The sequence below is a fragment of the Emydura macquarii genome, unplaced genomic scaffold, assembly GCF_026122565.2.
Source record: "Emydura macquarii macquarii isolate MOO-44397 ecotype Brisbane River unplaced genomic scaffold, CSIRO-AGI_Emac_v2 contig_1253, whole genome shotgun sequence".
Taxonomy (NCBI): domain Eukaryota; kingdom Metazoa; phylum Chordata; order Testudines; family Chelidae; genus Emydura; species Emydura macquarii.
Window position 1 is genome coordinate 55,837,486 of NW_027131390.1, and position 27,687 is coordinate 55,865,172.

The 27,687-nt window shown below is 44.9% G+C and overlaps 2 protein-coding genes across 10 annotated transcripts in view; one reads left to right on the forward strand and one right to left on the reverse strand.

Moving 5' to 3' along the window:
• Window positions 1–27,687, forward strand: part of ICA1L (islet cell autoantigen 1 like) — a 427,480-nt gene that overhangs the window by 136,994 nt on the left and 262,799 nt on the right. The window lies entirely within an intron of this gene.
• The window catches only part of NBEAL1 (neurobeachin like 1), a 157,300-nt gene that overhangs the window by 48,621 nt on the left and 80,992 nt on the right, over window positions 1–27,687 (reverse strand). For 8 of the 9 annotated variants that reach the window (XM_067548859.1, XM_067548860.1, XM_067548858.1 and 5 more), the window contains 8 exons: window positions 20,519–20,608; window positions 17,500–17,668; window positions 16,269–16,402; window positions 13,389–13,548; window positions 13,188–13,290; window positions 11,602–11,758; window positions 1,460–1,618; window positions 398–557 (listed from right to left, as the gene is read on the reverse strand). In XM_067548859.1, the coding sequence (XP_067404960.1) occupies window positions 398–557; window positions 1,460–1,618; window positions 11,602–11,758; window positions 13,188–13,290; window positions 13,389–13,548; window positions 16,269–16,402; window positions 17,500–17,668; window positions 20,519–20,608 (1,132 nt within the window). The remainder of the gene's footprint in view (window positions 1–397; window positions 558–1,459; window positions 1,619–11,601; window positions 11,759–13,187; window positions 13,291–13,388; window positions 13,549–16,268; window positions 16,403–17,499; window positions 17,669–20,518; window positions 20,609–27,687) is intronic. The other variant, XM_067548856.1, reaches the window with a different exon arrangement.

A 27,687-nucleotide genomic window follows, 5' to 3' on the forward strand; every position in this document is an offset into this window, starting at 1 on the left:
ACCTCCCCCGAAAGGAGTACGGCTGTGTCGATGGGAGGGCATTTTGCGTCCATGCAGCACCATGAAGATGCCACGCTACGTGACCATAAGTACATTGACAGGAAATAGCTTATGTAGCTTGCATATGTCCTGTCGACCACCGGCAGCAGTGTAGACCAGGCCTAAGTAAATTGAAACCATCAGCCTAAATGTGTTAAGTTGGAGCACATATAGAACAGAATAATATTACTAAATAGCTGGGTTTCATCACAGCAAATAATCACTATATAGAGTGGGAAGACGAGCCTTAAGGAATAATTTCACATGGAATAAGGAATAATCAAACATGTTTGCCTTAAAAAAAAACCCAGCTGGGATTTAATACTAGTAGGCACTCTGCCAACATTTCTCTGATTACCTGCATACAAAACTTGGTTAAGAAGGTTTTTAATAAGAGAAACGGTAACTGGTGATTCATTCAGAAGCAGCCCCAGCCCAGAGTATCCCACTTCTCTGAGTCTCATACGCTGCTTACTCCGTTCATAGACTTTAGTACATTTCAGCATCTGCTCTACAATCTGCAAAGAAAGATGCACAAAGATCACATACATACAGAAAATTACATATGCCTTCCATATACAAATACCAAGCAACCTTTATCAATGGAGTCTGAATTATAATTTTTCTGTGCATAAATATTTAAAAGAAATATGCTCCAAAAACATAAATACTAATACAAACATAAATGCAGATGCTCTCTGGATCTTTAAACATCCCAAATCTTCAAATGTTCTACTTCACTGGAATGCAACAGCTTCCATTATGATAAGTACAATAAGTAACAACTTTGCAGTAGGAATGTAAAAGACTAACTGTTTAAATGGTAATCAGCTGTTTAAACATTTTAAACAGCAGATTACCCTTTAAACTGGGGGGAGGGGAGCGGCAGCTGGCTGGTGGCGAAGTGCGGAGCCCAGTGGGAGGTAGCCACAGCTGGGCTTAGCTCCTGGCAAGCAAGAGCTGCCCCAACACAGCTGGGCTTAGCTCCTGGCAAGCAAGAGCTGCCCCACCACAGCTGGGCTCAGCTCAGCTCCCCGCCAGTGAAAGCTGCCCAGGTACCACAGCGGCCGGGTGGGAGGAGAAGGAGAGCTGCAGCTAGACAGCTCTCACTTAGCAGTGAGGAGCCAAGCCCAGCACGGTTCCCTCCCTGCCAGTGTTTAACCATGTAAACGTTCTATTCTTAGAACGTTTAAACGGATTTTAAATTAAACTAATTTTTACATCCCTACTGTGCAGAATTTATCATTTCTAGTCAGTGTATTAATAATAAATAACTATAAGCAGGTCTGCCAAATGAATATGTTCTAAATAAATCTGTATCTATTTTAAACCATGATTTACCTGACAAAACTGTTTCAAATGAAATAGTATGCATACATTTGCAAAGTTACATTAAAAAGCTTACAATATAATGTATTACCTTGAATACAAGTTCCCTTAGCCTGTCAGAGTATCTCTGATTCAGTAACAGAGCATAGAGAATATCAGCATTTCCTGGTTCAAAAAGCAACAAGAAAAGCTGGTCCAGGGTTGGGCTGGTGTGAAGTAGGCTAAAGAGTACATCAAGAATCCCACAGAGCTACAAAATAAACACACACACCTAATTAAAACCCGTAATCCATGCAATCTTGACTATAATGCCCAACTGAAGGAGAAACATCTTTTTCTCTAAATATAGCATCTTACTACACATTTTCAGAATAGTCTCAATACCGCTTTCAACCATATTACATTTACAACTAGCTTTAGTTTCTCTCTCTCTCTCATGCGCGCGCACACGCACAGAGTGTACACTTATATCAAACTGTAAACAAAAGAGGCTTAAACTGAGCCAAAGGGTTTATCATTACTTGTAGAGCCTAGAGACCCTAAGAGCCAATTGTATTAGGTGGTGTACAAACATAGAATAAAAAGACTATCCCTGCCCATGGGACTTACAATCTAACTATAAGACAAGACACGGGTATATATAGATGGCGGATGTTAATAAGTGATCTTCTTCCAAGCGCGCCTCATGGCCTGAGGTCACTATGCGGTGACTGGCCTCACTTTCCCCCTTCAAGAGGCTTCTTAAATAAACTCCATGCAGGCTTTCAGTGAAAACAGCATTCCCTCGGGTCTCATTTTATTCACAGGAAGTTCACAAATGGAGACAAAGAAGTCTTTCACTCCAGCCTTAAGTTGGGAACAGCCCCTCATTCCAGAGAGCTCTCTATCCCCCGATCATCCCTCCCCTCAAATCCCAGGTTTCTCTGCTACAGCCTACTCACTCCCAGCAACCTCTATTCAGCTTTCTTTGCTGGAGCCTACTCCTTCCAAACAGCTTCTGTACTCCACTAAGTTCTCTCTGAGGCCCCTCTAAGAACTCTCATGCTGCAGTTTCCTGCTGCTCTTTATAGGGGAACCAACTGATCCCCGCTCAGGTATGCCTCCTAGTAATCAGGGTTGGCTGGTCCCAAGCCTCTAGCCTTTAATGGGCATCCATTCTATTACAGGGGGGCACAAGGAAACAGGAGGTTAACTCACCCTGTGCAGTAACTGAGTTTCTTTGAGATGTCCCCCCCATAGGTGTTCCACTGTAGGTGCAGCAGCGCCTTTGCATCTGGAGTCAGAGATCTTCAATAGCACTATCCGTCGGACCGCACATGAGCACCTTCCCTGTCTTGTGCAGTGAGCAGGAAATACACATAGCGCTGTGCGGTCTGACCATCTTCAGTTCCTTCTTTGCCGCAGTGCCCATATGTTACACTCTGAAGCAGAGGGGAGGAGGGCAGGTAGTGGAGCACCCATGGGAGGACACATCTGGAAGAACTTCAGTTACTACACAGGGTGAGTAACCTCTTCTTCTTCAAGTGATGTCCCCAGGGGTGCTCCACTGTAGGTGACTACAACGCAGTGTCCCTAGTGGGAAGGCTGGGGCTTTGGTGAGGCTTGTGTAGCTGAGGACAGAACAGTGAGTCCAAGGATAGTGTCTGCAGAGGAGTCCTGCATAATGGTAATGGTGTGGGACAAAAGTATCTGAGGATGCCCATGTTGCCACCTTATATATGTCAATAATTGGAACACTGTTGAGGAATGCGATGGAAGTATACAGTGCTCATGTAAAATGTGTCTTTACTGAGGTAGGAGCTTGTTTGTTATGGAGTTCATATGAGAGCTGGATGAATTGTGAGATCCATTTAGAAATGCTCTGTTTCGATATAGTGTCGCCCTTGGACCACTCAGTGGTGAATATGAACAGATGTGAGGGTTTTCTGAATGGACTTGTTCTGTCAAGGTAGAAAACTAATGCATGCCTTACATCAAGTGTGTGGAGAGCTCCATCTCATTGATTGCTACATGGTTTGGGAAAAAAGGTAGGGAGGTGTGTGGGTTGGTTCAAATGAAAAGAAGTTATAACTTTGGATAGAAATTTAGAAAGTGGATGAAGTGTCACTTTGTTCTTATGAAACAAAATATGGTGGGTGTGCCACGAGGGCCGAGATTTCTCCCACCCATTGGGCTGAGGTGATGGCAATGAGAAAGGCAGTTTTCATAGCTAGATGTAGAAGTGAGTATATTGCCATTAGTTCAAAAGGGGGTCTCATCAAGGATCACAGAACTAGATTTGGGCACCAGGTTGGGGTGGGGGTTCGTATCTGTGGGTAGAGATTTTGAATGCCCTTCATGAAATGCTTAGCAAGAAGGTGTGTGAATATGGAGCATCCTTCGATAGGGTGGTGAAATGTGGTGATAGCAGCCACATGTACTCTAATCGAGCTCTTAGCTAGTCCAATCTGAGTTGAAGAAGACAGTCCAGAATGAATTGTAATGGGGCATAAGCTGCGTCTATATGTTTTGGGGCACACCAGTGTTGGAATCTATTCCATTTGTGAGTGTACCTGTGTCTAGTGCTGTCATATTTGCTATGTAGTAAGATATGTTTTAGTGGTCAAAGCAACCTCATTCTGGACCCCGAACCAGGAAGGAGCCATGCTTTCAGGTGGTATTCGTGGGTTGAGGTGACAGACACAGCCACTGGCCTGTGAAATGAGTCAGAGCTTTGGAGGAAGGTTGATGGGTCGGCATAGCAACATGTAAAGCAGGTAGGTGTGCCATACTTGTTGAGGCCAAGTTGGGACTATTTTATTATGTGGATTGTGTTTCTCCTGAATCTTGCGTAAGACTCAGAACAGGAGGGGAAATGGGGGAATGCATATAGTAGTAGTCTGTTCCAAGTCATGAGAAAAGCCTCCCCCATTGATCTCTGTCCCAGTCCTACTCTGGAACAAAACTGGGGGCAACGGGTATTCCTTTGGGTGGAGAAAAGGTCTACAGCAGGAAGGCCCCATTGACGGAATATGGGTCATAGCATTCTGATGTCCAGTTCCCATTCATGTTCCCAGGAAAAGGTCCTGCTCACGTGTCTGCCATGATATTTTGATGTCCAGGGAGGTATGCAGGCAAGACGAAGATATGGATATGAAGTTTTGGATATGGAAGTTCCATAATTTGACTGCTTCCAAGCATAGAGAGTGGGATCTTGCTCCTCCCTGTCTGTTGATATAATACATACAGGAGAGATTGTCTGTCATCACTCTAACCATCTGATATTTGAAGAGTGGTAAGAACTGTCAGCAGGCATTGCAAATCGCTCTTGGTTCTAGGAGGTTGATGTGAAGAGTGGATTTGGTGGGTGTCCTTTATCTTGTATTTCAGCAAATGCGTTCCCCAGCCGATCAGGGAGACATCAGTGGCTAAAATCATGGTAGGTGAAGGTTGGAGGAAGGGAGCCCCAGCACAGACATTATTGGGAAGCGTCCACCAGAGCACAGAGCCCTTACCCGCTCTCGGCATGGATAATAGTTTGTGGATGTTTTTTTTTGTGTGGAAGGTACAGTGTGAAGCCAGCCCTAAAGACATCACATGTGTAACCTTGCATGTCTGAGAACAAAGGTGACTACTGCCATATGTCCCAGGAGCTGGAGGCATGTGTGTGCTAAAATCTGGGGGCATACATGTACACTTGAGATTAGATTTGTTATGGCTGTGTATCTGTGGGTTGGCAGAAAGGCTCTTGCTTGAATGGAGTCGAGCTGAGTGCCAATGCATTCCAATGTTCACACCGGTCTCAAGGTAGATTCTTCTAGCTTGATAAGGAGGCCTAAGATGTCAAACACGTTCATGGTTCTGTAGACTGCTCAGAGCGTCTCGTGTTCGTTTGGAGCTTTAGGAGGCAGTCATCCAAGTACAGGAAGATTGTGATTCCTTCCTTTCATAAGTGGGCTGTAATGACTGAGAGTACCTTGGAAAAAACTCACAAAGCTGTTGCTAGGCCGAGAGGGAGTAATTTGTACTGGAGGTGGTCATCGCCTATAGTGAATTGTAGGAAGCATCTGTGAATCGTAGGAATTTTGGCATGGTGATGTGGAATTATGCATCCTATAGGTCGAGGGAAGAGAACCAGTCCCCCTGTTCCAGTGCTGGTATAAATGGTGGATAGGGTGACCATCCTGAATAATTGCAGTTTGACAAACTTGTTTAGGTTGAGAAGATCCAGAATGGGACGCCAACCACCAGATTTGTTCAGAACCAGGAAATAGTGTAATGTCATAGGTGGTAGAGACAAGTAGAACAGAGGGGATTTTCTCGGGCCCTCAACCACACCTTCAAAACTGTTGTTTGCTGGAAGGTGCACGAGACGTTGCTCCTTGTACAGTGGACTGTCTGTGACTATTGTGGTTATTAGGAGGGTGTTGACAGAGTTGGTTGTCAAAGTGTCACTGTGGATACTAAGGCTGAGGCCAGGATTGTGGGGGAAGCTGGTATTTCCCTGATCTTCTCTTAGGCTATGGGGTGTATATATCCAGTTATCTCAGTGTAGATCCGGAATCTTTTAGGGAGTGTAGTGAGTTGTCGGTATGCTCTGAGAAAAGTTTTTGTCCATCAAATGGTAGTTCTTTGACCACCATTTGCACTTCCATGGGGAATCCTAAAAGGTGTAACCAGGATGCCCGTCACATTACTACTGCAATGGCAATGGATCAGACTGCAGTATCGGCTGAGTCCAGGGAGGCTTGGAGAGCTGTGCAGGCTATGAGCTGGCCTTCCGCTATTAACGGTAAGAATTGCTCTTTTTTAGCCTCTGGGAGGTCCCGGCATAACTCCCCTAATTTGGAATAGTCAATATAGGTGTATTTCGCCATGAGCGCCTCACAGTTAGAAATTCTAAACTGGAGGGTGGCAGAGGAGTAGGATTTCCTAAGAATTTACAGTCGCGGTCAGGATGGGCAGATCGGGATTGACAGGGTCAGTTTCTCTCCTGCACTGCATTAACAAGAGTTCGTGGCTGGGTGTGAGAATAGGAACTCAGCATTTCCGCTGGTACATAATATTTACTATCCATGTGTTTGCAAGTAGGTAGGATAGAAGATGGGATCTGCCATAAAAGATAGTGCACTACTCAAATCAGCCAATTAATAGGTAGTCTATTAATAGGTAGTACAATTTTTGCCGCTGAGGAGGCATGAAGAATGTCAGTCAGTTCATATTGTTGGTCCTAACCTCCTCCAGTTCTATATGTAATTTGTCTGCCACTCTGCAGAACAGCTCCTGAAAGTGATGAAAATCATCGGCCACAGTAGGAGGAGGTGACATGATGGCCTCATCAGATGAGGATGATGAAAAATGCAGGCTGGTGGTGCCTCTTCCTCCTGATCATCCTCACGTTCCTCTTCGTACTCGTGCACTGGAGTTCTTGCTGCTGTGCTTGTGGAGAGAGTTCATCAAGAGGTCGTGAGATTGTTGAGGATGGAATAGAGGTAAGGCATTGTATTTGTGGTGCCAGTGGGTTAGCAAATAGAGCCCTATACATGGCCCAAAGGTCCCAGTATGGCCAGTTAGGTGGAAGCAGGATGTATGGTTACATCCAAGGGGGGCCTTGCCAGGATTGGGTACTCGGGGCTACACTGAAGGGTACGTTTGCAAGGTAGGAGCCGTTTGTCCTGTTGTTGATGGGGCAGTAGAGTCAGCGTATTCCTTTTCTTCTTCCTCTGCAACACTGGCACAGGGGGGCCCTGTTCCCATGGGGAAGAGCGAGGCACAGCTTGATGGAAGTGACTATGGGACTTGCAGTAAGTCTCCTTTGAGGAATGGAGATTCTGCAGTATAAGATACTACTCTTAGTTCTGATAGGTGTCTGAACTCCTGTGGTGCATATATCATAAATGGTGCCGTTGCAGTACACAATGAGGTGATGTGTTTTTCAGTATAGCCAGCAAGTGGAGACAAAGTAGCAGATGAGGTCGGTATGGATGTCTTGGTCGAAGCCGATGGCTTCTTTGGTGCTGATATTGGTGCCATCGTCGGTTTCGGAGCCACAAAGAGTCTCGGAGCCACAGATGAAGTTGAGGGCTCGTTTCGTCACCACACACAGAAGGTCGTGCTGATAGTTGGTGTGCCCTGGTAGGGTCTTTTGCCTTAGAGGCTGTGGAACTCGGTCTCTTTGAGGAGATGTGGCCCTTGTCGGAAGCCACTGACACCACAGATCTGGTCAGGGACAGCATTCTGGTTGTTCTCTTCTTACCTTCAGCTCGGTCAGAAGATGTTTTTCTCTTACCCAAGTGTGGAGAATGAAGGTCAGTGATCAATCATGAAGACCATGATGGTCTCTCCAGGGAGGAGGGAGAGCCGGCATCAGAAGCTGAATGAAGGGACTTCTCTATCAGGAGGAATTTAAGTCTGATGTCTCTGTCCTTCCTTGCTCTAAGTTTCAGATCCTGACAGTGGTGCACTTCTGAGGAATATGTTCCTCCCTCAGGCAGTGAATGCACTCTGCGTGACCATCCGTTATCGGGAAGGCGGCCCCACAAGAGATGCACCTCTTAAACCTGGGAGAATTGGGCATAAGGGTGAGGTAATATCTTCCTAAAGGGGAAGAGTGGGAAAACATAAACCTACACTATACTGAAGTTTGTAGAAATAAAATAAATTAATAGGAAAAAATTAATACTAATGAAAGAGTGTGTGTTTTTGAGGAAGAGAAAGAAAAGAAAAAAACAACCCCCCTCCCGCCCAAAGAATTAACTATCTAAGGGAGAATTTAGAGAGAAGTATATAAGGAGAAGACTAAAAACGGGCTCTGCTTAGGGTTCCATTTCAGACCACAAGCAGGAGAGAAGGAACTGAGTGCGGTCAAACTGCACAGCACTATATACATTTCCCACGCACTGAGTGAGGGAGGGGAGGTGTGCATGTGTGGTCTGACAGGTACTGCTACTGAAGATCTCGGACTCCAGATGCAAAGGAGTGGCCGCACCTACAGTGGAGCATCCATGAGACATCACTCGAAGAAGAATGAGATAATATTGGTCAGCATGATAGGCTGTGGTCTCAGCATCCCAGCAACCTAACTGTTGCCAAGTTTTTTTAGGAACCATGACAAAGAAGAGTTTTGAGAAAGAATTTGAAGGTGGATAATGAGATAGCTATAGAGATTTTTACAGGAAACATCTTCCAAACATGCAGAGAAGCATGAGAGTATAAACATGAAGTTGTTTGTTTGAAGATTTAACAAGTTGGCAGTGGAGCCTGGCATCATGGTCCAGAGATGAGCATCAACAATTTTAGAAATTATAAGAAGGTGGGGTTTGACCATAGAGGGCCTTGGAAGTAAAGATAAGCAGCTTACGTTTGACACAATAGAGAAGGGGGAACCAGTGGAGAAATTCAAAGAGAGAGTAACATGGTCAAAGCAATGGGCTAGGAAAATAATCTTAGCAGCAGCGTTCTGAACAGATATGAGTGGGACAAGATTGCATTTGTCAAGGCCAGAGAGAAGGATGTTGTATTAATCAAGATGCAAGGTAAGAGTTTGGACAACAGTTTTAGCTGAAAGGATGAATAAGAAAAGCCATCTCTTAGAGCTGTTATGCAGAAAGAACTGGCAAGACTTAGATGTAGTCTGGATGTGAAAACACAGAGAGAGGTCTGAGTCAGACTTGACGCCCAGGTTACAGGCCTGAATGACAGGCAGAATGGTGTGAGACAAAGCTCTTCCTCTACCTCCATGGGTCCAGCGCTTCCTTCTAGCAGTAGGTCAGGGAACTGCTTCACCCCTTAGTGTTCTTCTACCCTCTAGTTGTGAGGGAGAGTAATACAGCCTCTGTAAGAAGGCCACTCCCTGCTGGGTTCCAGTCCTGTCTCTGGCTCTTGCCCCTCCAGTGAATGGCTGGTAGGGGGTGGGGGGCCCGGTCCAACCCTCGACTCGGGGCCCCAACTTAGAGATCCTACAAGTAGCAGCCTTGTGCTGTGGCTTCAGGAAAGCTGCTAGCTTCCCTGGGTTACTTCCCAGTGCCCCTTGACTTAATGTCTGGACCCTGCTCAGACAGAGGCCCTTCCTGGCCTCCTTGCCAGGGGAGATTCTTGACCTCCGAGAGCCCGAACCAAATGTCTAGTTCTATCTTCCCCTTCTGGCAGGGTCTTTTCCTTCAGGCCTCCAGGCCTGGGAAAGGTCCTTTGCCCTCTTCACGCAGGGTTTTTCCCTCCCCCAGTCTTTGTACCTGCAGGGTTCTCTTCTGCCAGCTATTCTACTCCTTCTCCTAAACTCTCCTGGTTTTTGACAGCATCTTGCCTGCTCACACACTCTCTGATAGCTCACCTCACTCTCACAACTCCAGCCACTACCTTTCTCTGGAGGGAAAGCTTTTAACAAGTCCTGGGAGGGGCTTTGAGTGGCTCCAGGTGTGCTAATTAACCTGGAGTAACCCCTGCTCAGCTACCAGGGGAAAAGGGACTTGGCTGAGCCTGGGGCTGATATATTGGCCTTCTAGCACTCTCCAGTAGCCATCTAGTCTGACCCTGTTACAGGTGGTATTGTCCACTGTGATTAAGAAAGGAGGCAGAGGGGAAGGCATGGCAGGAAAGATTAGGACCTCTGTTTTAAGCATGTTGAGCTTCAGCTGGCAGATAGACAGTCATGAGGAGATGTCAGAGAAACAGACCAAGAATTTAGTTTGGACAGAAGGAGACAGGTCTAGAGTTGTGAGTTACCAATATAGATATGATAGTTGAATTTGTGCCCAAGGATAAGTTTATATACAGATAAGGTGTAGAGAGAGAATGGAAGGGGACCAAGGACAGAGCCCTGTGGGAACCCACCCTCCCCCACAAAGTTGGAGGACAGATGAGAAGGATCATCCAAAGGATATGCTAGAAGAGTGATGAGAGAGGTAGGAAGAGAACCACGAGGGGAAAGAGTCATAGAAGACGAGAGGGGACAAAGTTTCAAGAATAAGAGCATGGTTGATGGTGTTAAAGGCAGCTGACAGGTCATGAGAGATGAGATGGAGAACTGGTTCTGAGCTTTGGCTAAGAAGAGGTCATTACAGCCTTTGGTGAGAACGTGTTTGGTGGAATGCAAGGGAAAGAAGCCTGATTAGAGAGGATCTAGGATCGAATCAGAAGAGAGAAACTCCAGACAGCGATTATAAACAGCATGATCAATGAGCTTAGAGATGAAAGACGGAAGAGAGATGGGATGGTAGCTGGAGAGGCAAATGAGGGTCAAAGGTGGGATTTTTATAATGGGAAAGACTAAAGCATGTTTGTATTGTGAGATGAAAGAGCCAAAGGAGAGTGAGAGGTTAGGGAGAAGAGTAAGACAGAATGAGAATGGGCACAAGAGAGATGAGGGGATGGGATCTCTGGGACAAGTAGAGGGGTCAGACGAGGAGAGCAGATGAGAAACTTCTGCATCACTGATCAGGGAGAAGGAGAAGAAAGTTGAAGGAGGGGAAGAAGGCAGGGAAGATGAGTTAAAGGGAGGGTGAAGGTCCCATTGTATTTTGTCAACTTTCTCTTGAAAGAATCCTGTATAGAAAGAGAAGTGCTGGCAGGAAGAGGAAAGAGAAGGGTTTGAGCGAGTCAAAGGTGGCAAGAAGGCAGTTGAGATTGTGGGTATGAGATTCATTTAAGTTGGTGAAGTGGACTTTAGTTAGGAAGATGGCGGAAATGGAAGAAAAGAAAACAAATTTGTAATGGAAGAAGTCAACCTGGTCACAGGATTTTTGCCAGCAATGCTCCACAGTACAAAAGATGGATCGTAGGAAGCAGACAGTGGAAATGAGCCAGGGTAGACCTCATGATGAGAGAGAGAGAGAGAGACACAAGACAGTCAAGAATGGAGCAGAGGGAGAATGGACAGAACCAATCACCATATCAATGGAATATAAACAGAAAAAAAATCATTATGACTTCAGAGCAATGAAAATTCTCTTCATTTTATGCAGGCTTAGAAAAATTTTGAAAAACTCTGCATTTTACCCAACTTGCTTGCTTACTGGAGAAAAAGGAATAGGATCATCAATTAAAGTGTTGTCTGTTGCACAGTCCCCTATACAGTTCCACAACAGGCTTAATTCTATAGTTTGACACAACTACATCAAAGTAGCAACATATGCTGCATTAGATTTTGCTTCTATTTTTTTTTTTTTGGTCACTTTCTTTCAACAAAACTGTGGCCATCTCCTAAACATTGAAAGGTAAGAAGCAACCACAGATGTTCACTGTTGCCATATTAAATACCTGTTCCTCTTCACTGGTTGCGGCAATGTACCCCATAATGCTCTGTATTTCTTCATGTGTCCCACCTTTGCTTAGGAAATATTTGATCAGTCCATATAGGGATGTTTGTATTGTTCTGAGGTCATCTGGAGCCAAGTCACTGTCTTTACAGCCACTACTAACACAAAGAAAAAAAGGACAATAAAAAAAAAAAAAAAAGAATTTTTCTTACATTACACACTTTGTGATCTGTGGGTTTATTAAGCTCCAAAAGCCAGTTCTGCTTCTGGCTACTTCTACCTTGTCATCTTGAATATCACTCTGCTAATACATCCACTATTTGTTTTAGTAACCTTGCCACCTTATCCTTGGAGTGACATGCAAGATGACAAAGTGGGAGTAGCCAGTTCTGCTTTTGACTTTTGGAGCCTAATTAACCCACAGATATGGACCTAAACCTGATTTGGGGGACCTACTATTATTATTAAGCATGTTTATAATGGCAGTGCCTAAGAGGCAACCAATAGCACCCCATTATGCTATATGCACTGTACTAACAGTAGATGATCCTTGTCTCTCAGAGCTTACCATCTAAATAGAAATGTAAAAGCATTTCAATTTTCCTTTCATAAATAAATTGCTAACCTTTTTCCTTGAAGACATCTTTGAAAATTATAAGCAGATATAAACCTATCACTAAGGGTGAAATCGTGTCCTGAAGATCCCAAAGGTCATGTTACTCAACTTATTTTGGGACACACTTTCCCCCATTTTAAACTTGTGATCAGCCTGTATTTTCTTGATAATTGGGATGTTGAGATTTAATTAACAAAAAAATAATAAGAAAAAAGGCTTTCCCAACTTTCTAAACTGCAAGCAAGTTTTCTACATATTTCTAGTACTTCTGGTATGAGCTTGCTATAGTCTAGTTCAGGGGTCGGCAAACTACGCCCGCAGGATGCATACGGCCCATCTGAGCTTTTCATCAGGCCCTCCAGCTCAACCAGTGGTCCATGAGCTCCATTCAGGTGGTCCGTGGAAAGGTTGCGGAACAAGCTGTGCAACACGGCAGCAGCCATTCCCCTCCCAGCCCCGCCCTTTCTCCCCTCCCCTCCTCTCCCCTCTCCCACCATGTGGGCCCAGTGGCACCCTGGCTGGAGTGCAGCGGCTGCTCCCCCCCTCCTGGCCTCACCCTTTCCCTGCCTGCCCTTCTCCCACTACATGGACCCAATGGCGCCCTGACTGGAGCCATTCCTGGCCCCAAGCAGCACCACACTGCAGCCGCTCCTCCCACACAGCACTGCCCCTTCCCCCCCACCCCTCTCCCACCACGTGGGTCCAGCAGCGCACTGATTGGAGCTGCTCCCGGAGCATTAATGACCCGCTATACAATTTCTATACCCGGATGTGGCCCTCGGGCCAAAATGTTTGCCCACCCCTGGTCTAGTTGTAACAAAAGGATCAAGGGAAGTAGTAATTCAGGTAAAGGAGAATTAAACTAAAAAATTTGACCAGATTGCCCTTTTAATTCATATTTTCTGCCTGGTCTTTTGTGAGAAAGTTAATGACAGTATACAACAAACTAAGAAGGAACATGAACCTCATACCCATAATAAATCCTGAGTGTGTCTAGTAGAAACTGAACTCCATACTTCTTTCTAAAGAGCCTCCTGCTGTCTTTGATGATTGTAGAAAGGTACTGTATATGTCCTAAAATGCAAAGCTTTCCATTAGAACTTAAGACAGGGATTTATACAGAGCAAAGGTACTGTGTTTTAGCATAACTATCTCAAGTTGTATGACCTCACCAATTCGGAATGGGAAATCTCCACGGTTCCAGATATTAAAGTCAAAAAGTAAGTGTTGATACATCTGTTGCAAAAGTTGCACATTTTTTTCCACAGAGACCTGTTCTATCAATAACTGCAGAGCCATCAGTACATTCACATCCATCAAGCTGCCTGGCACCTAAAATTCAAAAGACAGGTATAGGGGATATAATAATAAGTTATTTAATGTGTAGCATATGCATCTTCTATTAAATTGATGTTTAAAATCAGAACAACTCCTGAATCTTGCACAACATTTGCTATCTTTATGACAACTCTGTTAAAACAAACAGCTGCTGGAAATCATTAAAAAATTCCTTCGTCATTTGATTAGAGGTTTTTGATTGAAATTTTTGTCTCATTTGTGTTCTAGTTTAAACAGTTGAATTATGAAATCTATGACAAACACAGCAAAACATAAAAACAAAAGAACATAAGAATGGCCATACTGAGTCAGACTAATTGTCCATCTAGCCCAGTATCCTGTCTTCCAATAGTGGCCCATGCCAGATGCTTCAGAAGAAGCGAAAAGAACATTATGACTATGAACCACCAATGTGATGTGACCATGAAAAAGGCTAATGCAATCCTAGAATACATCAGATGAGAAATTTCCAGTAGAGATAGGGAAGCATTATTACCCTTATCCAGGCACTGGTGAGACCTCATCTGGAATAATGTGTGCAGTTTTGGTCTCCCATGTTTAAGAAGAATTCAAATTGGAACAAGTGTACAGAAGGGCTACGGGGATGATCAGAGCAATGGAGAACCTACCTTACGAGAGGAGACTTAAGGTTCTTGGCTTATTTAGCCTAAACAAACAAAGGCTGAGGGGAGATATGATAGCTTTATATGAATACATCTGAGGGATAAATACCAGGGATGGAAAGGAGTTATTTCAGTTAAGAGCCAAAGCTGGCAGAAGACCACATGGATACAAAATGTCCATCAACAAGTTTAGGCTTGAAATTAGATGAAGTTTCTAATCAAGAGAGGAACAGCCTCACCAGGGGAGCAGTAGAGGCAAAACACCTACCGCAGGGGTGTCAAACATCTGGCCCGCGGGCCGCATATGGCCCGCCAATCTTTTTGGTCCGGCCCCTGGTGGCGGCGCGCACTGCTGCCAGAGGCTACCATGCCGCGACATCTCGTGTGCTGCCACGAGATCTGTGTACTCTGGCGGCAGCGCGTGGAGCGGTGTGTGCACAACACACAGCACTCCAAAAGTGCTTAGTATTTCGATTTATGGTATGTATGGCCCACCTGAAGTACATTTAATTCGAATCTGGCCTGCCATAGCAAATGAGTTTGACACCTCTGACCTACCTGGTTTTAAGACTAAACTTGATAAATTTATGGAGGGAATGGTATGATGAGATTGCCTACAATGGCATATAGCCCATCTGTGACTGCTAGTAGCAAATACCCCCAATGGCTGGAGACAGGACACTAGATGGGGAAGGCTCTGAGTTACCTGGGAAAGCATTTATTGTCGTGTCTGGCTGGTGGATTTAACGGATTGTAATATTTGGGGTCAGGAAGGAATTTTCCCCCAAGTCAGAGGAGCAGAGATCCTAGGTGGTTTTCACCTTTCCTCTGCAGCATGGGTCACCTGCTGGTTTGAACTAGAATAAATGATGGATTTTCTGTAATCATGAGTCTTTAAACCATGATTTGAGGACTTCAGTAACTCAGCCAGAAGTTACTGGTCTATTACAGGAGTGGGTGGGTGAGGTGCTGTGGCCCGCAATGCATAGGTCAGACTAGATGATCATGATTGTCTCTTCTGGCCTTAAAGTCTATGAATATAGGACCATTATCGAGTGATCCATCCTCTGTTGTCCAGTCCCACCTTCTGGCAGTTAAAGGCTTATGGACCCAGAGCATGGGGCACATCCCTGCTCATCTCGGCTCATAATCATTGATAGACCTATCCTCCATGAACTTATCAAGTTCTTTTTTGAACCCAGTTATATTTTTGGCCTTCACAACATTCCCTGGCAATTAATTCTACAGATTGATTGTGTGCTGTGTGAAGAAGTACTTCCTTATGTTTATTTTAAACCTGCCGCCTATTAATTTCATTGGGTGACCCCTGGCTCTTGTGTTATGTGAAGGGGTAAATAACACTTCCCTATTCACTTTTTCCACACCACTCATGATTTTACAGACCTCTATCATATCCCCCTCTCCCGCCTTAGTCCTCTCAGAGAACTATCCACAGTAACTCCAAGATCTCTTTCTTAAGTGGCAACAGCTAATTTAGACCCCATCATTTTATATGTATAGTTCGGATTATGTTTTCCAATATGCATGAATCAACATTGAATTTCATTTGCCATTTTGTTGCCCAATCACCCAGTTTTGTGAGATCCCTTTGTACCTCTTCGCAGTCAGCTTTGGACTGAACAATCTTGAAAAATGTAGTGTTGTCTGCAGACATTGTTTACCCCTTTTTCCAAATCATTTATGAACATGTTGAACAGCACTGGCCCCAGTACAGATCTTTAAAACATAAACTAAGGAGGCAAAGTATAACAATACACTTATCAGGCATAATAAAGCAGCTCCAGTTACTACTCTTTTATCATAACATCTTGTTTTCAGAAATCTGTGAGACGGTATCAGTATTATACTAGTTATGTATTGTATCTGTACATATGCAAGACCAAAGGGAAATACAAAGTTAGTTATGCTAACTCTATGTTCCTCTGCACCAGCAAGCACAGATACTCACTTGACAATAGTCTGGACCTCAGAAAACCTTTGATGTTTAGGAAGAAACCATGTCCTAATGGATTTCAATGGAGTCAGGATATCACACATAACACTGATTACATGAGGAATAAGTTTACTCACCTTCTGTAGCAAGGTTCCTAAGGTAGCAACTCCATGGGAGTGAATGAGATTATCTTGGTTAATAGGGTGTCTTTGAATAAAGTGCTTTATCATCAAGATGAAAGTTGCAACAATATTCTTCTCTAGACGAGCCTCTGCAAAACAGATCGTTCCGCTAAAACCCTGTTTTATCATTGCATTTTTGTGCCAAATTAGGAGGAATAAGAAGTGAAATCAAATCTTTTTATTCCCCACTATTTTCCTGAGCCTCCTCTCTTCCCTGATATTTATTACCTTGCTGTAGCCAGCATTTAAATCCTCTGATGCAGAGGAAAAATCATTATATGCATTCCCAGAACAAAGCAAATGCCAGTCATGACTTTGTCCATTCAACTTTGTCCATTCAACAAATGCCAGCAGCTTTGTCCATTCAATTGTGGCATCGGACAAGATACTCTTCTCTAAACCACAACCTAGATCATCTTTTGCATATTCTGCACTTGCGTTCGATATAAATTTCCTCCTCTTTCCCCACGTCTGCTAGAACTACTTTAAATTAGGAGGGGGAAATGATTAAGCAAAATCAAACGTAGTATCATATTCCTTTACAAGTCTTGATTTCGAAGAAGCTTCTGCTGGGATTACAGGAATTCTCTCCAGGCTAAAATTCTACATTGCTGAAGAGCTATTTAAAAATAGTTTTCTTCTTTAAATTTGAAGAAAGAAATCTGTCGTTTCATATGGGTTTTTAAAAGTATTTTCATAAATTACTAAAAGCTTGAATAATTTAAGTACAATTCTGCAGGCTACTGGTTTGTAACATGAAATAGTATCGCATCTGCCTGATTCACGGCCCACTGAAACAATGGGAAAGTCTCCTATTGACTTCAGTGGGCTTTGGATCAGGCCCTTTATTATTTTTTTTAAATATTCAAAAGATCCACTTTATTCAGAAAAAACGTCTGCACATTTTGATTCAGTACATAAAGTAAATATGTATAGTAAAGCAAAATACTGGTATTAAATTCATTCTATGGATGTGTTAAGTTAATTTTGAACAGTACTGAAATCCTGTCTTATTAGATGTCCAACTCAGATGCTCAGGAGTAAAAATAGTTTATTAAAATGTATATGGATACTATAATAGAGTTAACATGTAATCATATAAACCAATTCTTTCCACTCTTGTAGTCCTCTGTTTTTATTAAACCCTTAGCTTTAATATGGTCTCAAATCTATAGTATGTTCCTACCTGAAGCCTTTGTGGATGATAACACCACCCAGTCTCCCTCTATTGGAGTAACCACTTCCTGAGGCATAGTTTCCCCTTCAGACCGCTCAGGCACCTGTCCACTGAGAAAACTGATCTGCTCCAGCAATGGAAACAGCACATTCAATCCACCAATACAATTTATCATATCCTAGGAAGAGAAACGGAAAGAGAAAGAGTGCACACACATTTGTAGGGTTTTTGTTGTTTTTAATGTAAAAGAAACAAGAAAGCTACTTATGTACTTGTGAGTTAATCAGAATACCATATCACTTGAAAACTGGTTAAAAAGAACAGTATCAACATCACATCAGTTTTAAAACTAGCTTTAAAGGTGTTTCAGACAACGATTGTCTGAAAGTCTTCCAGCTAACTTCTGTGGTTTTACAACATTATTTTTCTATTTTTTTTCCTCTCCTCTGTTGCTGCATGAAAAACCTGCACAAATAACATGGGAAACCGACTAAGTGAAACAGACTATATGACAGAAAGTACTGTCAAATACATATACTGGTGAACCAGAGAGAAACGTACTTTTTCCTCTGATTTCTTTCAATTAACACAAAAAAGTTCATTAAAAAGTTTAGATACATATGAATTTTAGTTTAATAGTGTCTCTTTACTTCAGAAAGTTTAAATACAAATAAATACAAATAAAATGATCAGCAAATTATTTGGTTTGCTGAGTAATGTTACTCAAATCTATATTGCTACTTCTTTACTATTTCCTAAAATTCATCATACTTTGTACACTAATAGAGGCAGCATGAGATTTGACATTTCAATAAGTGTTAGCAAGCTAGCCAGGGCTACCTATTATGCTCTCAGTGCAATGAAAACTACAGCGTATCAGAGTTCACTAATGGTCACAACTGAAAGGGATTTTGGAGAGAGATATTTCACAACACATACTATAGCTACAAATGAAAAACAGAATTATTTTAAAAGTATGTCATGATTATTTAGGGTCTATACTCTTATTTTTAAGCATTTGGGTAAAGGGCATCCTCCACATTTGCTTGTACGCAGACATTTCAGGTTGAGGACTGAACAAACAAAACAAAAACAACCAAACACTATGTTGGTACGCCCCCGCTTCTTCCTTTTGGGTACTAGAAAGGGGACACACCACACTCCTTCTCCAACCTTTACCTCCCCATCTCTCTCATTACTATCTTCTTCCACACCTCTTCACAATACCTCTCTCTTCAGCCTGCAGAACCCCTTCCCTGCAGGCCATTGTCAAGTTTTTTCACACCTGCATAATGTTTCTCTCCAATAGGCCCTTGCTGTCTCTATGGGAACAAAATAGGAAGCACCTCTCAGAGGCAGTGCAGAGATATTCTGTATAGGGACAGGCACAAGCCAGCTAATTAATATGCAGAACACTTGTCTGAAGTCTGAGACTGGTAGCTCTAGTTTCTCTTTAGCCCTTCAGAACTCCTAAACAATGCCCCCACCAGCACCTATGCATTCTCTTCATTATGGGGCTTTTAAAGACCACAATAAGGGGCTCCTGACACTCCCATAACGAGCTCTCCACAGAACTATGCGCAACATAGCTCCCCAGAGAACCAGTGGTGTACAAGCAGCATTCTTACACCACTGGGCAAGAACAACAAAATTATGGCATTTTCAAACTGTTCATATGAATTGGACCACTCAAAATTAATTAGTAAATGTTCCTACACTTTCTGGAAGAGTGCCAGTCAACTCACACAAAGCCTATTCTCCTACAACAGGGGTTCTCAAACTGGGGGTCAGGCCCCTCAAGGGGTCACGAAGTTATTACGGGGGGTTGCAAGCTGTCAGCTCTGCACACGGCTGACAGCCAGAGCCCTTCAGAACTGGATGGCCAGAGAACAGCAGCTACTGACCAGGTGCTCTGAAGGCAGCACCAACCCAAGCAGCTGTGCAGAAGGGTGGCATAGCATGGGATGGGTCACTTTGTTTTTGTTTTGTGGCGGGGGGAGGGGTCTTCACAGCCTGAAATATTTTCAAATGGGATCCCAGCAAAAAAAGTTTGCAAACCCCTGTCCTACAACATTCACTCTCTGAGAGACAGAGTGAGAGTATCAGTGCAGAATAGCTGTCATTATATGTACACTATTGTTGACACAGGGAGTCTTTCAGAAGAGTCTAAACTTTGTGTTCACTTCAGAGCGCTCCCATTTACTTAGGCATCTATTAGCCCTCAAGACACCATGCTATAGTCTTCTACTACAAATTCCCTACACTCACAACTCAGGTCAGCCCCACTTCAAAATAATATTTTGTACCTGAGGATCCAGCTTGGTGGCTCACTTTGATTTGTACACCAAATAAATAAGGCCCTGACCTAACAGATACTTTTGGGTCAAAGTTAGACCAGGAATAGCTCCTGTATAGGGCTGATTCTGACTTTTGAGATTAGTGTGTCTAATGAGTTGATAGATGGGTGAGTTAGTGAATAAGCATGTAAACAATGACGACACAAACTAAAATGGTGCACACTGAATAAATCTCTTCCTCTCGCCTTGTATCTGCAAGAACTAAATCATTAGGGTATTTTTTGGGAAAGAGGAAACATGAGAGAAACATTGGCCTACATGGAGGACTACATGAATTAATTAATTGATGTTTGTTCAAACACTCTGAAGATGTAAAGCACTAGTACTAAGTATTATCAGGGAGAAAAAGACAGAGGTCATAAAGTGCTTTCAAAATATAAAACGTATTACTTGCCATGGGCTGAATCTACAAGAAGCATGTTTACCTCAAAACTTTTTAATATTCTAATTTTAAGTTTGTTATGAAACATTATCCATGACTTTGTTAGCATGACCCCAAATTTACTTTGACAATGCTACAACCCTACAATTAGCTTAATTCACCTTGAAAAACTGGCTATACCTGGTGTCACTCTCCTGCAAAATGGGAACATCTAGCACACATTAAGCGTCCAGTATATAATAATTACTTTGTATTTATATCAGATTGTGGTGATTTAATATTAATTTACCTTAATGTCCCAGTTCACTACTTTGTTTCCAGTTAGTCTTCCATGTAAAAGATTTGTGGACAGGTCAAGGCAGATTGGGTTTCTGCAGGCCTATAAAAGGAGGAAAACATGAGCTTCAGCATTACTCTGAAACAAACTGAGGGTCACTGAATTACCTATAAATTTAAATAAGAATGACATATTGAGGTAAGACAGGAAACAGCATTATGATGAGATGACTGGCTCTGTGGATGTGGGAAAAGCGGTGGATGTGATATATCCCCGCTGGGCAGAACAGGAGGGGTCCCCGGCTCCCACCAGATGGCGCCGCCCCCCAACTGCCCTGGGGATGTGGGGAGGGTCTGTACCTGTAGAGGGAGATACACCACTTACCTTCTCCTGTGCGGGGGAGTTTCTGGTGATCCACTGGGCATCCTTCCCCGCACTTACCCGCCGCACGGCACCCACCCTTCCCTCTCCAGCCCCACGCTGGCTCGGGTGGGGCAGCCTCAACCCCCAGCCAATGGGTAACCAGGGGGGCGGAAGGGGAAGGAGAGCTCCTCCTGGTCAGCCACAGCTCCCTGCCCCCTCCCCCACCCACCTGCCCCTGGGCTCCTTGTCCAGCAGCCCCCCAGAGCCTCCTGCGTCCCCCTGTGCATTGTGAAAGGTTGGCCCAGCACCTGCCCCCAGGCCAGTGCTCGGGGTCTGGACACCCCCACCCCCATCGGTACATCACTGCTTTTGATACAGTCTCCCACAGTATTCTTGCCAGCAAGTTAAAGAAGTATGGATTGGATGAATGGACTATAAGAGGGATAGACAGCTGACTAGATCATTGGACTCAACAGGTTGTGATCAATGGCTTGACGTCTAGTTGGCAGCTGGTAACAAGCAGAGCCCAAGGGTTGGTCCTGGGGCCAGTTTTGTTCAATATCTTCATTAACGATTTGAAGGATTGAGTAGAGTGCACCCTCAGCAAGTTTGCACATGACACTAAGCTGGGGGAGTGGTAGATAAGCTGGAGGGTAGGGACAGGATTCAGAGTGATCTAGACAAATTGGAGGATTGGGCCAAAAGAAATCCAATGAGGTTCAAAAAGGACAAGTGCAGAGTCCTGCACTTAGGATGGAAGGATCTCATGCACTGCTACAGGCTGGGGACTGACTGGTTAAGCAGCAGTTCTGCAGAAAAGGGGCTGGGGGTTACAGTGGATAAGAAGCTGGATACAAGTCAGCAGTGTGCCCTTGTTGCCAAGAAAGTTAACAGCATATTGGGCTGCATTAGTAGGAGCATTGCCACCAGATCAAGGGAAGTGATGATTCCCCTCTATTGGGCATTGGTGAGGCCGCATTTGGAGCACTGTGTCCAGTTTTGGGCCTCCTGCTACAGAAAGGATGTGGACAAATTGGAGAGAGTCCAGTGGAAGGCAATGAAAATGATTATCGGGCTAGAGCACATGATTTACGAGGAGAGGCTGAAGGAATTAGATTTGTTTATTCTGCAGAAGGGGGGGAGGGGGATGATGATGATGGGATTGATAGCGGCCTTCAACTACCTGAAGCAGGGTTCCAGGGAGGATGGAGCTAGCCTGTTCTCAGTGGTGGCAAAACAAGGTGCAATTGTCTCAAGTTGCAATGGGGGAGGTCTAGGTTGGATATTAGGAAAAACTTTTTCACTAGGAGGGTGGTGAAGCACTGGAATGGGTTACCTAGGGAGGAGGTGAAATCTCCATCCTTACAGGTTTTTAAGGCCCAGCTTGACAAAGCCCTGGCTGGGATGATTTAGTTGGGGTTGGTCCTGCTTTGAGCAGGGCGGTTGGATTATGACCTTTTGAGGTTCCTTTCAATCCTAATATTCTATAATTCTATGATTATGGTGATACTAATGCAAGATTTCAACAATGTGGGATATCCAGAATATATTTCCTTGTATCTTGGATTCACTATTCATTTTTTAAACAACTTACAGCACTCTTGGCCTTTTGACAAAGTGAGAAATAAAATGCACTGTCCATATACAAATCTTTACTTTAGTTAAGATCTAATCCAGCAACTCACACTGCTTGTGCCAATGGAAATTAGCTAGGTTATCAATTTGACCTTCGGGGGAGAGGGCGGATTCTCACCCTTTACACTAATGCCCACTAAACAGAGTGAGGCATTAACACAGGCATTATTCTAACCAAAAAAATAATAGCACAGGAAAAGCTAACAGCCCTAGATGGGTGGGAAACAAAACACATCATACTTCAGTAAAAGCAGGAGGGACAGACTGATAGGCTCACAACACTCCCACTCTGATACCACCCCAAAAGGGCCATCCGGCTGGGGTTCTTCAAGTTTTATTCCACATCATCATGTTAAATAACCTCACTGTATATTAAGCAGTGGGGGCCGTTATCTGGCTTGTAGGAAAAGGTGTGTGGCCACTTTAAGGGCTAGACAGGCAGAGTGCTGCAGCTTCAGACCAGGCTAGTGTGGGACCAGAGACCCATCCTCCACCCCCGGAAACCAGAAGAGAGGGGGAAACTATTTAGGTCCAGGCCAGTGCAGGATAATTCCTCTTAACTGGACCAACAGGCTGTGCAGCAGGAACAGCTGCACAGCAAACTTCACTCTTTCATGGCTCTGCATGGTAGCAGACTGGTGAGAACAGGGAGGCAAAGGGGAGAGCTCCACCTCCTCCCTTCAGCCCCCAACAGCAGAAGCAGGTGTTTTGTAGCAAAAAGGGGAAGGGAAAGGAGTTTCAAACTCATTGGTGCAAGGCTGTAGCAGACTGGTGAGAACAGGAGGAGGAGCGGTGGGGTGGAAGTTCCAAACCCAGTTCAGGGTGCATAAAGAGGGGCTTGAGAGGTCCTGGGATCCTCACTGCATGGGCAAGGACCGGGATAGGTGGATCCCAGTGTGATCTGTCTGTCTGTCTGTCTATCAAGTGGATTCCCCTTTGCTGAAAAGTAATGTAGATCCTGGGGAAGCAAACACTTAGTGTGGTGAACTAGCTGCATTTGTGGGGTGGAGGAACCAACAGAGAATTGATTCAAATCGTCTGGGCTGTTGCTTCCAAAATTGTTTCTGTAGCACTACAAGGTTTACAAGGTGTAGTGGGTCACCCAGAGACAGGACATTTGAACAAACAGATTACAGGACAGGAGAGTGACATGGTTGGCAGGGGTGAGTGAGACTAGCACCAGACAGATGTTGAAGTGGCAGGGCGTGAATTGAGTCCTTTCTGTCCAATGCTGCAATGGGTGTCCATAGGGGGAATGTTGGCAGGAATCAGGGAACTTGCCCACTTTTCCTCTCAGGGGACCTAGGTGGGGGAGGAGAAGTTGGTCATTTATTCTCTCCCTCCCCAGAGAGCAGGAGACATTGAAGCTAACCACAGAAGGGATCGGATATCCTAGGAGCTTGGTCAGATATACATGTACCTTCTACAGAACCTATGGAATTACACAGTTGTCACACGTTAACCTTCACATGTTGCAGCAGCTGGGAACTTCCATGGGTGGGAGCCTGGAAGTTGTAATCGTGGTGCTGGCAGACTTGGTGTCAGCTGTCACCAAGGCTTTGGGCCTCAGCTGAGCACTCACAAATTCATTGCTGAAAACCAGTCCAGCTCACTTGTGTGTTAGTATGGTTAAAAAGGGTATTGAACTTATAACAATGTGTTTGGACTTTATGAAATTGCTTACATGTAAATTGCTACATGTATTAATCCTACCATTGTCTGTATCCCATGCTATAAGGTAATACTGAAGTATCTGCTATATAGCTGTAAAATGTTTGTTCAGAACTATGCAACTCACCAAACAAGAAAAATCTTTACCAAGTGCTAAAGCCCTGTGAAAGGTGTTAGTTCTTGCCCATGAGAAAGAACTAACAAAACTAAATGGGTGATTGTGGAACCTCACAAAGACTTTGCTAACTGCCCTTGTGCAAAATGGCTGATCTCATCAGCTTGAATTCTGGAAGAAGGAAATAAAGATACCAGACATGAAAATTTGTCATCTCTTTTGCTGTTTGGACTCTGACAGGGCTGGAGCTACAAAAGAGAAGCAGATATCTCCAGGGTCAGCTTGGGCTAGCCCTAAAAGACATTCAGTGCTGACAGATTACAACAGTTCTGTCACCTTTTAGAACCATGGGCTGTAATTCATTTGCGTTATCTGTTTGCCTGCTATCATGTGTAAATAGCTCATTTCTTTTTCCCAGTTAATAAATCCTTAGTTTACGAGAGGACTGGCTACAAGCATCGTCTTTGATGCAAGATCTGAGGTACAAATTGACCTGGGGTAAGTGACTGGTCTCTTGGGACTGGAAGCAAACAATCTTTTGTGATCTTTGGTGTATGGCAACCAACTAATCACTAAATTCAGCTTGCCTGGGGGGCAAGATAGACTGGAGTGCCCAAGGTGACCATGACTCCATAGTAAGACTGTTCTAGTGCTTTAGGAGTTCACACTTGTTATTGGGTAGGTTAAATTTAATTACAGAACATACAACCAGATTGGGGTGTCTGCCCTGCTTTTTGAGTCTGCCCTGACACTGGCACTCACAGTCATGAACAACTCCAGACAGCATGACAGTAATATATGGAAACCCAGCACGGACTCAAGTTTGGGAGGCAGGTGACAGTCAGGTGGTGCAGACACCTCGCCAAGAGTGGAAGCCCTTAATGTAGGGGGTGATTTATGACCTACAACTCACCCACTGATAGGGAATGTGAATTCATGGGATAGAATTACTGCCCCAGGGACAGCTGGGGGGAAATAGGGCACTGAGGGTGCCCCGATGGTCAGTCGCAAATATAGTCATGGTTGGGTGGCTGACCCAACAGGAGTTCACCTTCTCAGTACTACCAAAGATAACATTTTGAGAGGTGAATATGTAGACATGTTATCACTATTGTACAGGGAGGTGCTGACAGAGAGTAAGCCGGAGCAGAGCAAGCAAGGCAATCAGATACCCAAGCAGCCAAGTGTGGCTAGAACATGGGAAAACTGGGACACCACCTTCCTGATCTATGTGGGCGTTATTGCAGAAGTTTACGCAGACAGAAGCCCAGCACTGTTCAAAAACAAGGTTACTTACCAGTAACTGATGTTCTTCGAGATGTGTTGCTCATGTCCATTCCACTATAGGTGTATGCACACCTTCGTGCACGGTTACCCGGAACTTTCTGCCCCTTAGCATATCCTGTAGGGCCGGCTCTGGCGCCCCCTGGAGTCCCGTGCACATGCCACGGTATATGAGGCACTGCCGGCCCTACGCCCCCTCAGTCCCTTCTTTCAGCCAAATCCGGCAGCGGGGACGGGGGGTGGGGTGTGGAATGGACATGAGCAACACATCTCGAAGAACATCAGTTACTGGTAAGTAACCTTGTTTTCTTCTTTGAGTGCTTGCTCATGTCCATTCCACTAACTAACAAGCAATACCTCTGGAGGTGGGTTGGAGTTACCGGTGAGCTGCCCTCAGCACCGCTCTGCCGAATCCCACGTCCTCTCTCACCTGCTGGACAATGGTGTAGTGGGACATGAAAGTATGCACCGATGACCAGGTGGCAGCTTTGCAGATGTCCTGCAGGGGCACTCTCTCCAGGAAGGCTGTAGATGAGGCTTGAGCTCTGGTTGAGTGTGCTGTGATGGTTCCCAGAAGCAGCACCCTGACCTGCTCGTAGCAGAACTTGATGCATGATGTAATCCACGAGGAGACACGCTGTGTGGAGACAGGTGAGCCTTTCATCCGGTCAGCCACTGCAACGAAGAGCGGTGTCGATTTCTGGAACGGCTTTGTACGTTCGATGTAGAAGGCCAGGGCTCATCTCACCTTGGGTAGAAAGGCTGGATACGGCCTCAACTGCATCTTATCCTTATAGAATACTGTAAAAGGGGGCTCTGTAGTCAAGTCCCTAATCTTAGATACCCTCCTAGCTGAGGTAATGGCCACCAGGAAGGCTACCTTTCATGAAAGCATGAGCACAGGGCATGAAGCCATGGGTTCGAAGGGGGGCCCCATGAGTTTCGAGAGGACCAGGTTGAGATCCCAGGGAGGCAGCGGGTCACGGACCTGTGGATAAAGCCTCCCCACCCCCTTGAGGAACCTGATCGACATGGGATGGGAGAACAGCAATCTCCCCTCTAATGGCTGATGGAAGGCTGAAATGGCCACCAGGTGAACCTTCAACGAGGCCAGCGCCAGACCCTGGAGCTTTAGCTGGAACAGGATTGCCTGTACAATGCAAGAGGCTTGGCAGAATGCCCTGGGACTCCGCCCAAGAGATAAACCGTTTCCACTTAGCCCAATACACGACCTGTGTAGAAGGCTTCCTGCTGCCAAGTAGGACTTGTTGGACCTGCACCACGAAGGCTCTCTCTCCCTCTGTCAGCCACAGAGCCTCCAGGCCGTGAGGTGCAGGGAGTCCAGGTCGGGGTGCAACAGGCGACCGTGGTCCTAGGATAGACGGTCATGCCGCCTCAGGAGCTCCAGGGGTGGGGCAATCGAAAGGTCCAGCAGCATGCTGAACCAGTGCTGTCTCAGCCAGGCTGCAGCGATGAGTATAACCTTTGCCCTGATCCTCTTTATTTTCAGCAGGACCTTGGGCAGGAGCGGAATGGGCGGAAACACGTACATGAGGGTCCTCCGTCCAGTCCATGAGGAACACGTCGGAAATCGATCTGGTCTCACGAACCAGTGAGCAGAACCTCGGACACTTCATGTTCCAGGCTGACGCAATAGGTCCAGCTGGGGGAATGCCTCACCTTTGGAAGATCATAGCCACCATCTCTGGGTGCAGTGACCAGTCATGGCGGGGTAGAAACGACCTGCTGAAGCGATATGCCTCGTCGTTCCTCACTCCCAGGAGGTGAGAGGCAGTCAAGTGGAAATCATGCCTCACGGCAAAGTCCCACAGATGGATAGTTTCCTCGCAGAGGGCTGAGGTGCACGCTCCCCCCTTCCTGTTTATGTAAAACATGGCTACGGTGTTATCCGTCAGCACCTGCACCACTCTGCCTGTCAGGAATCAGAGGAACACCTTGCACGCTAGGCGAATGACCCTCAGCTCCTTCACATTGATATGCTATGTGCTATGGCCCTGCCCTCCAAGTCAGCAGTGTCACACGACGTCTGGAGCACTGCCCTAGCTACCATGGTTCCTTCCTCCATGATGGTGCTAAAGTCTGCAGCCTGGTC